General features: G+C 37.4%; 1 protein-coding gene and 1 long non-coding RNA gene across 4 annotated transcripts in view; one reads left to right on the forward strand and one right to left on the reverse strand.

The window, feature by feature from the left end:
* LOC122233561 overlaps positions 1 to 6,641 on the forward strand; it is a 47,739-nt gene extending 41,098 nt beyond the window's left edge. For both annotated transcript variants that reach the window (XR_006211166.1, XR_006211169.1), the window contains 3 exons: positions 3,207 to 3,270; positions 3,907 to 4,114; positions 4,780 to 6,641. This is a non-coding gene — a long non-coding RNA (uncharacterized LOC122233561). The remainder of the gene's footprint in view (positions 1 to 3,206; positions 3,271 to 3,906; positions 4,115 to 4,779) is intronic.
* Positions 1 to 16,400, reverse strand: part of HEPACAM2 (HEPACAM family member 2) — a 42,308-nt gene that overhangs the window by 2,241 nt on the left and 23,667 nt on the right. The window contains exons 5-9 of one of the 2 annotated variants that reach the window (XM_015535105.2): positions 6,556 to 6,681; positions 6,442 to 6,466; positions 6,313 to 6,350; positions 4,887 to 4,960; positions 1,030 to 1,139 (exon numbers count right to left, since the gene is read on the reverse strand). In XM_015535105.2, the coding sequence (XP_015390591.1) occupies positions 1,030 to 1,139; positions 4,887 to 4,960; positions 6,313 to 6,350; positions 6,442 to 6,466; positions 6,556 to 6,681 (373 nt within the window). Of the gene's footprint in view, positions 1 to 1,025; positions 1,140 to 4,886; positions 4,961 to 6,312; positions 6,351 to 6,441; positions 6,467 to 6,555; positions 6,682 to 16,400 lie in introns of those variants that run through there. The other variant, XM_015535106.2, reaches the window with a different exon arrangement.

Consider the following 16,400-nt stretch of genomic DNA (forward strand, 5'->3'; position numbering starts at 1 on the left):
AGCTCTGTCAGGGTCTGCTTCTAAATTACCTGACTCCCTTTTCTCCAGGCACCCTGGGTCAAGAAGGAGTGCATTGATGGGTCTTCTGAGATGTCTCACCACTTAGCCCTTAAATGACTACAGAGTCCCCCCCTGCCACCCCCAGGACTGGTCTCCTCCTGCTAAGATGATTTCCCATGCATTCATCCACTGCTAGCTGTTATTTTTGGTATTTATCCAGAGGTGTGCCTGAATTACTTTGCTAGCACTGTTTCTTTTGCCAGAGGGGAAGTTCCTGCCGTGTGGTTATTGATGTTCTTTTCAAAGTCAATAAATGACAAATAAAGAAACGATGGAAGATGATTTGTGGCAGTTATGCCTGTGGGCAACTACAGCACAAAAAAGGGAAGTTCATTTCATTATTTCAAAAAGCTGTAGGCTTAGTTTCTCCCTGGCTGGGAAGGGAGGGCAACTCCTTAGTGTCAGCCCTGAGGTTAACTAGATAAGTAGTTTCCTGGCTTTGGCCTCAGCTCAGGTTTTATCCTCTCTGGGCGTGAGGCCAGTCCTTGCTGTGATTCTGTTCACTTGAGAGTAGACTATGAATCTGTAAGACGTTGGGCATTTGATGGTGACAGAGCTGTGCATATTTTGTAGGTTTTTTTTTTTTCCTGGTCCTATTTGTAGTAACAGATCATTGGCTCCAAAACCACCACAGTCATTGGAAAATCATCAAGATAACCAAAAATGGCTTGCAAACCTGCCTGAAAATCTCTTTCATACCCAGATGTAGATTCACTGGGGGAAACACTGGATTCCAGAGCTCTGCGCCTAGTCCGCTGGCCCAAGTGCACAATCCTAGGAGATACTTGTGTTTATCTATTTTTTTCCCTAAAATTATTTTCCAGTGGGGAAATTTCTTCAAATGTACAGAAGCTGTAATTTCCTGTTTTAATTTATTTCTTCTGAGTCTTTCAATAAATTCTGGGGAAAGCAGGGACTGAATGCTGAGCCTCTCCAAAGTAGCATCACCAAATGCAAGTTCATACTTACTCTGGACAGTCGTGCTGTTGGGCAGGGATGTGCTGAATGACTTCGTAAATTGTACTGTTCAAATCTTGTCCTGATACACCATCAGAGGCTGGAACAGACCTGCTTGGCATCTAGAAAATGTGGCACATTAAAAAAAAAAAATTAGCAGACTAGTAAATAGCGTGTCTACTCTACTGCATGGTTGAAAACAATCGGAAGTAGTGATGATTAGAGAACTAGATCTGGTTATCTTCCCTACGATGTTCATTTCTCCTTGCTACAGTTTCCTGCACTTACCCTATGGTAGTTTGTGTGGCAGCATAGCTATGAAGTCAGAAGAGGAAGAGCTTGACAAAAGCTATCGCTTTTTTTTTCTTCATTTAAGAAAAAGAGCTGGCAGTACTGTAAAGGAAATATAATAGAAAAAATAGCAAAAGAGAAGATATCAGGATAGCTTAGAACCAGAGAGCATATATGATTATCTTTTATATTACATCTCAGTTAGCTTTTTGACACTACTTGCCAATTATACATGCAAGGATGGTTGAATAGAAAAAAATAATGCACAACCAAAAGCCCTGATCACACTGCAAATTAATAAAGACAAATACCAAGAAATATAGAACACAAAGGGAGATGTTTTGGTTTGAATGCAGTAGTGGGTTCTAAAAACTAAAGGCTTGGAAGAATGTGGAAAGTATTGTAGTATATTTCTGCCTGGTAAAAGCCAACATGCATTTTTATTAAAACTGGCATTCATGTTTTATTAACTCCCCTTTCTTGTATCCGATAATGTTCTTTTTCCCTGTAAACATTGCATTCCAATTAGTTAGGTAAAGTCTGGTTCCCCTCCTCATCCCGAGCTATTCCGATTTTCATCACATTTCCTATTTTCAGGCCTCCCTGTTTATACAGCTCCACCTAGAGGACTCTTGCCCTTGATAAATCATCTGACAACTCATTCCAGTTTAGCCTGCTATGTTACATTGGAACATCTTAGCTTTGTGTTTTCTTTGGAAACTGTTTCCATTCCACTTGCTAAAGTTCTCAAAGCGCAGCCCTAGGATATGTGATTCATCCTCTCATTTATGTGCCAAGGAGATTTTGGTTTACAGTTTGTACAGATGACCCTTGCACAAATCAGCTTTGAACTGTGCAGGTCCACTTATACATGGATATTTTTCAATAAATACAGGACAATACTATAAATATATATTTTCTTCCTTATGATTTTCTTAACATTTCTTCTTATTTTTTTATGTTTATTTTTTTTATTTTTGAGAGTGTGTGTGTGTGTGTGTGTGTGTGTGAGAGAGAGAGAGAGAGAGAGAGAGAGAGAGAGAGAGCAAGTGGGGGAGGGGCAGAGTGAGAGGGGGACAGAGGGTCCAAAGCAGGCTCTGTGCTGACAGCAGACAGCCTGATGCAGGGCTTGAACTCACAAACCACGAGATCATGACCTGATCTGAAGTCAGACACTTAACTGACTGAACCACCCAACATTTTCTTTTCTCTAGTTTATTTTATTGTAAGAATACAGTATATAAGACAACTATGCATTAACCGACTGTTGATGTTATTGGTAAGACTGTTGGTCAACAGTAGGCTATTAGTAGTTAAGTTTGGGGGAAGTCAAAAGTTACAGGCAGATTTTTGACTGGGTAGGGTTGGCACCCCTAACCCCCATGATGTTCAAGGGTCAAGTGTACTTGAGATCAACTCTTGATTTTCTTTGGTATGGGGGTGTCCAGGACCTATGATAAAAGCAATCTATAGATAATAACTAACTTACTTACCTAAGTTAATATTAGAGCTGGCAACAAGTAATAAATTTGTTCCTTTCATGCCCTTGCTTTCTGTCCAATTCCTCAAAGAGGTGCTAAACGGACAGCAAAATTCCAGCAAGTAGAGAGAGGAGGAGGAGTCCATGTGTACGTGTGCCACAACAAGCCAAGAGATTATTCTCATTTTTAAAAACCCCAAAAGTTAGTAATTGAGTTTGTTTCCCTTCTTAACTTCAATTTTGATATCTTGGTTTTAATATTATTTTTCCCTTTCTTCTCAAAGCCATTGCATTTGGCTGCTAATCTTTACACAGAACCACCATGCCGGCTTCTTCCCACATAGGTTCTCCTACACGTGTCCTGCTGCTCATGCTTTTCTTTCTGTTGTTGGTGTTGATTTCTCACTTTTTCCCAAAGCACCTGGCACCAGCAGTTGAAGAACCTTCACTGATTCCTCAGGAATTTTCGGCTTTGAAGATTGGTATGGCTCCAAATTACATTATTGTACTTATGACAGAAATAAGTGGGGCTGATATGTAGTCAAAGTGTTCATTTCTCTGCCTCATGTTCTTAGGGATTATAGTATTTTGGGCAAATAGAGGTCCTCTGAAATAACATCTTGAAACCGAGTACTGATTAATCACAGGCTAAATTTAAATTTTTTACATAGATCCCACTCCTTTCTAATGAATTCCTAGGAATAAAAACTGCGTTGTTTTATTAATTAAAAATTTTTTAATGTTTTATTTATTTTTGAGGAGAGAGAGAGAGAGAGTGCAAGTGAGGGAGGGGCAGAGAGTGAGGGAGACACAATCTGAAGCAGACTCCAGGTTCTGAGCTGTCAGCACAGAGCCCAATGAGAGGTGGAACTCACCAGTGATCATGACCCGAACCGAAGTTGGCCGCTTAACCGACAGCCATTCAGGCACCCCCAAACTGCATTATTTTAAATAAAGAAACTCCCAGCTTCAAAAATTCAATTCTAAGTCTTATTAGCTCTTCAGTTTCCTGCTTTTCTACTTAAAAGCCACACCTGAGAGGGGTGCTTTCTGCTGTGGTGAGAAGCTGTTTGAAATAATTGATCTACAAATATTTATTTTTGTCTTTTTGGTTGTAGAAGTGAAAGGTGAGTCAATGCTGTCTGAGACTGAATAGGGCAGTGCAAAGCTTTGTGATGATGTGGGAGCTGGTGCTGCCGACTTGCCCTCAGAAGGATGAAATCCAATCAGTCTCCCTCTATTACTCACATGGCATTTGTGAAATAAAGTCGGTGGTTAGGAAAATTACTGGATGAACCGTACACATTGATAGAATTCACTGAACAGGTGAGGTAACTAATCCCTAATGACAAATAGTTCTTTAAGAAGAAAAAAAAAGGAAAATGCCCAAAGCAAGTAGTCTGTTTATGGTCCCTTCCCTAAGTGAGCTATTATAGGGGAACTAGGAAGCAGAGGCCTTACAAAATTCTATAAAAATGTTAATGAGCTGATTAGAGAACATTCTTTATGTCTGTTAAACAAAACTGATTGTTTTAGAAGATCTTGTCTTTGCACACTGAAAAACAAAATGTTTCAACAGTGTAAAAGCTCCCCTTCTTGCATCGCAGGCAACTTTAGGATAAAAGTAAAGATGTGCACTTGCATAATTTGGGTTTACATAGTACCTTTCTTCTGGACAGCATAAGGGTATGATCAATTGTCTCCGCAAAACATGAGGGGAAGTGAAGAAAAAACTGAGGTATAGACAGAGAGTTCAGTGAAGTGACAGGCTGTAGCCATGAAGGTGATGCAAAATGATTTAAATCAGGGTCCCCGATTCCCTATTTGTTCGGTTCTCTTGAACTTCAACCTAGCTGGTTTTCTCTTCACTGAGCTTACCAGGTAAAGAATGTTTACGAATTAGTGTAACTTCCTAATTCGTGTTAGCCTTATTTATAAAGGCCACAAAAGATGCTTTAGCTCCTCAGATCCAACAACATCTTTCTTTACAGAGCGAGCAAACTCTGCTGAAGGTAGTGCAACCACTTGACCACACTGCCCAAGCACTTAAGTGAATGCTGCTTACACCTCTGGTTAATCAGCCATTAGGAAAACCAACCCTGAGAACACCAGCAGCATCTGGAAAAGCAACAAATTCATATATTCCGAAGTCTTCCAGAGCATCTTCATGGCCTGAAATGTAAAACAAATACTACTTACAAATCAAATACCTCCATCTGCTATTGTAGTTTTTTTTTAAGACTTTGTAAAACTTACCGTTATTGTTTGTTTCAAGTGATATGTGTATAAAACCAATTTAACATTTACTAATTCCCTGTGGTCATATTGTCAACTAAGCAGTGTTGGAAATCACTCATTCTGAAGCTGAGAACTGGAATTGAATTGGGACAATTATTCTTAAAGCCTGATGTGGGAATGGTGTATCATATAGTCAAATAAACGCACGTGGGCAGTTTTGTCCTTTGTAACTAACTCAGAGAGTTAGCACACCAAGGCTTCAGCCTGGGAATCACAGCATCTCTTAGTCTACACATAGTATTTATTACACCCTGTCAGATCTAAAATAGAGACCACCAGAACTACTAATATCAATGTATAATGTATATTATTCATTTTAAATTATTATATATAATGTACTATTGTAGCTGCCCATATGTACAAAATATAATGCAGTGTAATATCAACATCACCCAAACTATCATCTGTAAAATGATGGGAGTGGGGTGGTTGGGAGGAACCAGATGGTCTCTGGGGCTTGATAAGAGGATGCAGACCCACATTCACTAAGCATCCTGGCATATTAGGCACTCCACCTACATCACTGTATTTAATTCTCCTCGTGGCCCTGGTGGAGGGAGGGGGCAGTAATTACCTCCATTATATAGATGAGGAAAATTGAGGTCAGAAAAAATTAGTTAGTTTTCCCAAGGTGACATTGGGAAAAAGTGGCATACAGGGCACTGAAACCCAGCATCATGTGACTCCAAGGCCTGGAGGGTAGCCCCATTCTTAATTTATAACAACTCAGTAGGGAATCAATAGTGAAGGGCAATAAGGGGGCCAGCTGGGGACAAAGAAGCAGCAAACCTGCCAAACCTCCCTGCCCACTGCTCCTGGGGAGGGAGCTGCCAGCATTGTCCCTGCTTTAGGAATGAATGAAGTGAGAGGGTCTTGGGCATTTTCAAAATAATAAAAGGATCAATAAATTAGGATTCAGAAGAACTCAGTGATGGTGGGCAAGTGACTTAATCTCTGAGCCTTGGTTCTCTAGCCTATAAAATGGAGTTCAGTGCCTTTCAGGTTTATTTTACAGATTTGTATGACTTACAGTAAAACCAATTCAAGGGATAGCACTTTGTAAAATGAGGGCACTATTCAAAGTTAAGGGATTGTTTGCATTATAGCAGTTCATACCTTATATGAATTATATTACATCAATAGTACATTATATATAATAATTAAAATGAGCAATATTAATTAATATACATTAACATTACATTAGTCCCTTTCAGCATAGCCATTACCTGAAAATGTTTGAGCTTTCCTGTATTCTGTTTCTGGTCTGAAAAGACAAAGAGGTATTTCTGTTACTGATAATAACTGAGGAAAAGGCATTCAAGAAAAAAATATATTTGTAGAAATGTATGTATTACCTGCCTTCTAGCTTCTGTTTTATAACTAAAACCAAGAGGAAAAAAAACACAGTAAGGTAATTTTTAGCACATATATAAAACCATTTGTAAATTTTCTTTCTAATTTTAACCTACCTTTATAGGGTTGATATTTTTTCCATAGGAAGAGAAGACACATGGATATAATTAAAAAGAGTGATATTCCGGTTATACTTGCTAAAGGGGACAATGATTTCCCCTTTTGTGCAAGCTTCTCGAGTCCTAAATAAAAAGACATATTTTAAATATTTTTATTAAAGATCAATAATAAGTTACTATATGGTTTGACTTTTTTATGCTTTACCTGGGGACATTACTGCATCTGTATATTATATATTACTTATTTTATGTTTATATGTAGAGAGAAAGAGAGAGAGAGAGAACATGAGAGAGCGAGAGTGAGCAGGTGAGTGAGAATGAGAAAGACCAAGCAGAAGGAATGCACTTATTTTAGGACACAGAGCGATTTGATCACAATGGCCTAAATTTGCTAAGGATATAAATGTGGTAAGCTGCCCAGGATACAACTGATGTGTTGAAATAGATGTCGTATATAGCTTATGTCATACTTTCCAATAGTGTTCACCACCATTTAACCATTTAACTTTGATCTCATCGTATCAAATATCCCCAGATGCTAAGTGGTTCTCTCTCTTTCCTTTTGTCTCACTCTTAGTATAAACCAGGTACGTGGATTTTCTAGGCAGGTGGTATGTGATTTTTGATTCTAGATCTAGACTAGAACACCAAAAACTTATTAGAAAGATTATTTTTCCTTATTTTCTCTCCTAATAATTTATATTCTCCCACTGTTGGAAAGCTGGCCTTTTTAGTTCGGAACTACTTTAGCATCTGGGTGGTCTCTTTGTGAGGTCTGAGCCTTTCTTCAGTTACTCTGCTCCTACCTCACAGGTTTGTTCTTTCTAAAGAGCTGGGCAACTTTGGGTGAGCCACTTGACTGATGGCCTTGATTCTCACACTAGTGAAATGAGGTTAGAGTGAGAGGCCTTTAAGTTTTGTTGTTTCTCTAATACTCTAGAATTTGGGGCAGCCAGAGAGTCTTATATGAAGTGTATTATGTAAATAGGACACTATCCAGTGGCCTACCAGTAATTGAGTCTCAAAAAAATGTATTCACATATATACATACAAAAATTACAAATTTTAATGGTATAAAGGAAGTGTAGCACATAACTTAGAAATAATTATAAAATATGCAATACTCTTTACTGTTAATTACACATAGCTGATTCTCAGGAAATGCACTTGTTGCTTTTTGCTAAACTCTCATATTTTCCGTCTATGGGTTAAATTCAACCATATTTTGAAAAAATTAGACTTTAAATAACTACTATGATTACTATGTAATTGAACAAAGAAATAGGTTACATCATAAATGAACAAGTTTAGTTTTAATATGAATGTTGGTTGATATTTAGTGTGATGAAGAGGAAATGACAGCATACATTGGAACTTCATTCATTCATCAATCATGTGAATAATGCTGGACTGAATAATAGTTTTTGATGCTGGAAGAATATTTCCTCAATTTTTTGTGCCATAGATAATGTGATGGCTATGGACATAATACACTCTTAAATTTATTTGGCATTATTATTTTCTCCATCACTTTCTCTTTTTTTGTCTTTTTTTATTTCAGAGAAAGAGAGAGAGTAACGTGGGAGAGGGGCAGAGGGAGAGGGAGAATGTTAAGTAGGTTCCATGCCTGACTCAGGGCTCGATCTCATGACCATGAAATCATGACCTGAGCTGAAATCAAGAGTCGGACACTCAGCTGAGTGAGCCACACTGGCACCCCTCTCCATCACTTTCTTAAGTGTAGACAATCTTACTATAGAACAACACATCCAGTGAGTTTTTTATAAGTAGTATTTGCATGATTAAGAAATTATTATATTATAAAATTATAATATTTTATAATTTTCATTGAGATTTCTTTAAAAAATTTTTTTAATGTTTATTTATTTCTGAGATAGAGAGAGACAGAGTGTGATCGAGAGAGGGGCAGAGAAAGAGAGAGAGAGGGAGACAGAGAATCTGAAGCAGGCTCCAGGCTCTCAGCTGTCAGCACAGAGCCCGACACGGGGCTTGAGCTCACAAACCATGAGATCATGACCTGAGCTGAAGTCGGCTGCTCAACCAACTGAGCCACCCAGGCACCCCTTCACTGAGATTTCTTATTTGACCTATGGGCTATTTAGAAAACATGTTGCTTTATTTATTTAAGTTGGGAATTTTTCTAGTTTTGTTTTCTGTTATTGATTTTTAGTTGAAGTCTACTCTAGAGGACAGACTCTGTTTGATTTCAATCTTTTGAATACCAAGATTTTAGAAAGATGACCATATACATGGTCATATGAAAAGAGGGTATATTCTACAGTTGTTGTATGTTATATTCTATATTAATTCAATTAGGTCAGATTATTTTTCTCTATTCCTACTAAGTTTTTGCCTGTTTGTTCTATTAGTTACCAAGAGATGTACGCTAAAATCTCCTACTCTGATTATGGATTTTTCTACTTTGTTAATTTTTGCTATTTATTAGATACACTTTGAAGCACTGCTAGTAGATGCATACAAGTTCAGAATGCTTACATCCTCCTGCTGGAGAGACCACTTTACTCTTTTTTTTTTTTTATTAAAAATTTTTTTTAACGATTTTATTTATTTTTGAAAGAGAGAGAGAGAGACAGCATGAGCAGGGGAGGAGCAGAGAGGGAGGGAGACACAGAATCTGAAGCAGGCTCCAGGCTCTGAGCCGTCAGCACAGAGCCCAATGTGGGGCTCGAACCCACAAACTGTGAGATCATGACCTGAACCGAAGTCGGACGCTCAACTGACTGAGCCACCCAGGTGCCTCGAGAGACCACTTTACTCTTATGAAATGTCCACTTTTTTAATCTAAAGTATTACTTCTTGTCTCAAAAAATTTATCCAATTCTTATGTAATTTGTCTGATAATAGTAGTGGTATATCAGCTTTCTTTTGGCTATTTGTATGGTTTATTTGTTCATCCTTTTACTTTCAATCTTTCAGTATCCTTATATATACAATGTATATCTTATAATCATCAAATAGTATTTTTTGCATTGAATAGTATTTTTTAAGTTTATTTATTTATTTATTGAGAGAGAGAGTATGAGTGGGGGATGGGAAGAGAGAGAGAGGGAGAGAGAGAATCCCAAGTAGGCTCCACACTGTCAGCACAGAGCTGGATGTGGGGCTCAATCTCACAAATCATGAGACTGTGACCTGAGCTGAAATCAGGCGTTTAACCTACTGAGCCACCCAGGTGCTCCTGAATAGTATTTTGTAATCCAGTTTGACATTTTTTGTCTTTTAGTTGGAATATTTAGTACCTTAATATTTAATGAAATTATTAATATATTTTGTTTTAGATCTACAATCTTATTATTTTTTCTATATTTCCTCCATTCTTGTCTCTCCTTTCTTATCTTCATTTGGATTAATCAGGACTTCATTTTATTTCTCTTTTCCTCTCTAGTTGCTTGTTGGTTATACATTTTTTCTTTGTGTCTTAGACTTTGAAGATGAAAAAAAAACTAACCAAAATTAATACTTTTACTGCTTACCACTTCCACTGGCCTCCAAAATACAAGAATAAGTTCCATATAAAAGATGGGACAGCTAACACTCAGGATACACAAAGTTGAACTCAATAATGTCTGACTATAGTTCTATGCTCTTTCCATCACTTCTACCTGACCATTATATGAGAAACAGCAATCCTTCCACCATTAAGCTCAAATCTCTTCAGTTCTACCAACGAAATTATAACTAATAAGTCAAATCCTTTTTCTGCATGATTTTCTGTCACATCTCCCCTGAGAATTCTCTTCTTCAGAATCAAAATCCCTGAATGGTTTTATTGTTCTTTGTATGATTGATTTCCACATTCTCTATTATCCTAGAGGTAGAATTTTAGAAACTCAACAAAAGCTAATCTGTTTTACTTTTAAAATATAAATTTGGAAGAACCCATACTCTGGTGTCATTGTCAGTAAGATAAAGGCAAATAGAATACTCTCTTGAAACACCAGCAGGGATAGAAAAGCAAAGTAATAAGGGTGAAATACTAAATATAGAATATGATTTGGGCACCACTTTTAGCAAGTGAATTCTCTATTTCTTCGTTTTATTTAATTAATTTTTTTTTTTGAGAGAGAGAGTTGAGAGGGGAAGACGGGCGGAGAGAGAGAGAGAGAGAGAGAGAGAGAGAGAGAGAGAGAGAATCTTAAGCAGGCTCCCTGCTCAGCATGGAGCCGGAGCCGGACACAGGACTCGATTTCCCGACCCTGGGGGATTTTGACCTGAGCCAAAATCTGGAGTCGGATGCTCAACCAACTGAGCCACCCAGGTTCCCTTCTATTTCTTCATTCTAGATCATATATTAAAATCAAAACTAGCCAATTTTCAGATATGCACAATTAAATGTATAATCATCATATGTAATTAAAACCAAATGTACATTTGTTTCCCATTTATTTGGTAGAGATGTATCATATCACTAAAATGTAAATAATTTTAAAAATTAAAGTACCATTTATAGGTACAGATAAAGAAATAGTCTCCAAGAAACTAAAATATTTGCTACAGTAAGTCATAACTAAGACTGGAACATAGGTTTTTTTCTGACTGCAAGTTCATTTTTTTCCTGTTAATCCATAGTCAAAGAGTGGTTTTGTAATGGCAGGTAGGCTCCTATATAATCACTTTTACCTTCCACCTTTTCTAACACCAGACTTGATGTGTTTCAGCTGTTTCACTTCTTGATTGTCTTCACCAAAATTCCACTAACCCCTCAAAAAAGTATTGAATGCTGATTTATTCTTCTCAAGCTTCTGTTATGTGCTTTATACCATGAGAAAAACCGCAGGAAAATATTTTAGTATAGTCTTTGCTGTTTTTACCCCCTTAATCTTGAAAATATGCTAATAATTATTATTTCCAAGTACTTCTCATTCTAATGGTGAAGTTACACTCTTGAATACATAAGCTCTTTGCCAGGCACTTCCATGATTCTGAAGCCTGGCAGTTAGTTTAACATACAATGATTAGATGTCTTACATTTGGATAAGACATCTCCTTGCGTCTCCTTCATTTTTAACTTTTTGTCCTTTTTGATTTGTGTTTCCTAAAATGATCGAATTTGCACATTCTGTCCTTCAGAGGATCCCACTTATTCCCTTTACCATTACTTCCTTATCTCTTTAGATTCCTTCCTTATTGTCCTCTTGCCTCTTTTCCCTTTAGCTCTGTTAGCTCTACATCAGAGAACCACCCTATAGTGGCCAATGTCTGTCACCCCAAAACCTTGGCTATGGCAAATCCTTTCCCTGGAAAAAGAGGAATAAGCATAGTCCCTTTTCTCAGAACAAATGATATTCCCTGTTAGGCCTCCTTCTCCTCTAGAGTATCCTGACTATCTCTTGACACTGATTCTCCATCCCAGAACTTGAAATTTGCTTCCTTTCACAAAATAAAAAATGCCAAATATGTCAAGGATCAAATCAAGGGGCATAGTTGCTGTAGTCTCCGTTCTAGGCAAGTGTGTCTTGGAGAGATGGACTTCTGAAACTCCCACTTGAAAGTAAGGCAGCAGATAAATTCTGATCCTATTGCTACAGAGAATGTATAGGAATTCTGAATGCAGTTCTAGACACTTGCAGGAGCCCCATTCTTTCTTTTAGAGAGTTTCCTACTGTTTAGCTCATAGCATGCCATTCTCTTCATTATTTAAATATGATTGACTCATTTACCAAAGCCCTACTGCAAATGCTATTTGCCCCCTCCCTAGGCAAACAAATAAAATGAAATAACATAATTAAGTGCAAATATGGGCAAGAGGTGTGGTTTCCATGGCATCACAGCCCTGCTGTTTGAGAGACTGCACCCAGAACAGGGCAGCCATATGCCACCAGTCTGCTCGTCTATTCCGAGATCAGAATGGAGTTCTGAGATCTCTCTCAGACAGTCTGCTTGCTGATTATGACAGCTGATTCCTGTCCCTATAGAGATGAAAGCCCCATATTGGGGAGGGGTGCTGTTTCTATACTCTCCCATGGCTCCACCTGACTGACACAGTTATTCTGTGCTAAAAGCTCATGGGGATGTCTAACGTCTTAGGGTCTGGATGTCAGGGCTGTAGTTCTATCTTAGCTGTTTTCTCCAGTGGCCCAAAGTGAAATATGTCTCCTTAAGATCTTAACATGAGAAGTTTCTAGGTAGAAGAAATTAGTCAATTCATTTTCCTACTTTGGATCATTTTCCTATTCTCTTCTGTATGAAATGGTGTACAATAGAAATACATATAAAAAAATGATAGGGACACTTGGGTGACTCAGTTAAGTGTCAGACTTTGGTTCAGGTCATGATCTCATGGTTTGTGAGTTCAAGCCCCACATTGAGCTCCATGCTGGTGGTGCAGAGCTTGCTTGGGATTCTCTCTCTCTCCTTCTCCCTCTCTGCCCCTCCCCCATGTGTGCGCACGCGCGTTCTCTCTTTATCTCTTTCTCAAAGTAATAGATTTCTTAGGATCACATACAAATTCAAGACATTTCTATTATATCTAAATTCTGAATTATAGCCATGTGGTTCTTGGGAATTCTAATAATTTATATATTTGAATATCTTCATTAAGTGTGAACACTTGAATTCTCATCATAAACTTTCATTTTATATATATTGCATGTCACAACAGTGGTTTAGACCCCATTAAAATTGTAAATCATGGACATCTGCATTCAAGGAAGTCCTTAATCAAATAAATAAAATCATTTATTTTTCAAATACAAATGCTAATGTATTATTTTTATTGCTATTGTTTCCTTGAAACTTATATTTTAGATACTATTTTTAGTTACAGGTATTTCATAATTTCTCATTAATATGAAAGCATATACATATCATGGACAAACCAGAGTATCTCTTTGTGTATAGCACAAAGTTAGTTAAGGTGATGAGAAAATATACACTATGCTGGATATGTGGTATACGTTCTAGAAAGACCATAGTCTTACTGATATTCTCAGTCAAGAATGTCAAGGGAGGCAGTTTATATAATGATTAAAACAAGGGCTTTGAATTCAGATATTATTTTATGACTTACTAGCTGTGTGACGTTGCCCATTGTCTCTGTTTTCTGTAGTATATCTCCACTGAGACAGAAAGGTCAATTAATGTCTCAAATTAGATGTGAATCGTAGCCCCTAGGTAGAAGGCACCATCTGGAGCCAAACATCACTTTCTCTGGCCTTCCTCTCCCCAACTGAAAGTCTCCAATAAAACTTTTGATTCTTTCCTGACCTTGTTATTTTCTTTCCTTATTTGTGATCTTGGAGTCATCTTTGACTCCTTTGTCCATTGCCCTCCACAGCTTTTTGCTGAAACTTTTTGGTTGGCCACCATGTTATGTGCCTCACTAAAAACAAAAACGTTCATCTATTTCTTAGTACTAGACTCTGGTTACACCAAATACAACTTGGCTCTGAAAATATCTCAGAGGCAGGTATCTTATCCCTCAAAATTCTCTACAGATCTTAACATAGATTGCTTCTCAGAGTGTATGATCAGTAAGTGCTCAAATGGTAGTTACAAGTGATGTTCATTTTTTCACTGTAGGTTAGTGTATATTTAATCTCCATTGCGGAGATTCATTAATTTGGAAAACTTAAAAAAAAATCAAATACTTAAAACACATCAATACTACTCATTTTCTTTGGCATTTGTTGCTGTTTGAGTTAAAGTTCTGTGGACATATAGGAGTTGAAAAATAGCTCTAAAAACCAGAAAAAGGTCACTAATGTTGACAACTCTGAATCCCTCTGAAAAATAAGCACCTGCTCTTCTTATTTACTATAATAACAAATACCTGGTCTTTGTACAGGTCAAACAGGTTTTTTATATTTTGCAAAAGGCAATTATTTGATATAAAGACTGTAGCTGTCTTTGGGCATCAGTAATAAGATCTTAATCAAATATTGGGGGCTTCTGATATTATGAAAATACCTTAGCCAAATATTAATGGAGAAAGTTCAGGCAGTGTGAAAGTTGTCAATGTGGTATACAACTACATATTGGAGCTATGTTTTCATTTGCAATGAGCATAAGGAACAAGTCTAAGATGACACCCAGATTGCTAGTCAACTACTTTATATGCTTAATTATGGCTTGCTTTAAAATTACGTTTTGGTCAGCCACTGAGGTTAAGAGCTGGTTAATCCTAATAAAATTTTAATAAAATAGAAAGCAAATGATGCACCTTAGCTGTTCATATGCCTGCTGTGTATATTAAGCTGTGGTCATTTTGTTAGCAGGAATTTTTTTTCAGTTGGCATTCTCAATGCCTATCACAGTATTTGGCCAATATTAGGTGCTAAATAATGAATAAATGAGCGTCAGATTTAGAGCACCCTAAACACAGATATGCTTTGGGGAGCTATAAAGGAAATAAATTATTATCTACTTCCCAAATGACACATAACTCAGGTAAAAATTCTAGAGCTGCATTGTCCAATATGGTAGCCGCCAGATACATGTGGCTATTTAATTTATTTATAATTTAAAATAAAATTTAAATATTTAATAAATAACATAAATTCAGTCCCTCAGTTGCAGAGCTAAATTTAAATGCTCAAAAGCCACTGAAGCCTGCTTCTGATTCTGTGTCTCCCTCTCTCCCTGCCACTGTCCCACTCATGCTCTGTCTTTCCTTCTCTCAAAAATAAAAGTAAACATTAAAGAAATTAAATGCTCAAAAACCAAATGAAGGTAGTGGTTACCATACTGGCTAGTGCAGATCAAATATTTCCTTCACTGCAAAAATTTCTATTGGATAACACTTTTCTAGACAGTGTGGTATTTTCTTCACATAAAAAAATAAAACTTCACCATGACAGTTATACAAATTCCAATATATTCAGGTGATTTCACAAATATGAATACATTCAACTTTAAGGAATCATGGAGGGATTCTATCCACTATGCATTTCTTTATCAATTTGTAGTTTGTTATAGTCTTAGAATTCTTGGTGGCTTTTTAATAAGCTCAAAAGACTATAGGGGAAAAAGAAACACCTTAAACACATAATTGCCACACTTGTGCTTGTTTAATATTCAGATTCCTAGATCCTACTTTCAAGATCCTGACCCAATAGGTCTGAGGTGTCTTAATGAAAATACATCATTAGACCTCCCCAGGTGATTTTGACGCGCACGGCCCAATAGCTACATACTAAAACATTTAGCCTAAGAATTATAAGGATTATATTCTTGCTTCATTTATTCAACAAAATGTATTAACTCTTTCTATATTATGGGCCCTAATCTAGACACAAGGGCTGTAAAGACAGAGAAAGAGAAGATATCAATGGAGAAAGTATTGTTTGGTGTTATCTTTTGCTCACTTGTTCCTACACCACCAATAGGCACCCTAGCCACCCATCCCTGCCCAAGCCTGCTGTCAGGTGTTCCCCAGGTGGATACTGACTTGTCTTTATGTGCAAAGCTGAGTCCAGGAAGGACTTGATAGTAGCAGTAGAAGTAGTAGAGGAAGAAGCAAAAGGAGAAAAAGGTGGAGGATGAGGACAAGGTGGAAGAGGGGGATGAGGAGGAGGAAAGGGAGAGGGAAAAGGAGAGGGAGAGGAGAAGAAATTCAGGAAAGAAGGAGAAGGAATAAGGAGAGAATAAAATGGGTTTAAGAGGTAGGAAGGAAGGAGAATGGACAAACGTGGTGATGGGATGCTGGGCACAGCAATAAGCAAGAGAAAGGGGTCTGAAGTGGCATTTAGCTTTCTGGTTTAGGTTGGTAGACAGCAGGGCCATTCACTTAAACAGGGAATACAGAAATAATAGTTATTTGGGGGAAAGAAGATGGTTCAGTTTTGGTATGTTGGACTTAT

This window comes from Panthera tigris, chromosome A2 (genome assembly GCF_018350195.1).
Source record: "Panthera tigris isolate Pti1 chromosome A2, P.tigris_Pti1_mat1.1, whole genome shotgun sequence".
Lineage (NCBI taxonomy): Eukaryota > Metazoa > Chordata > Mammalia > Carnivora > Felidae > Panthera > Panthera tigris.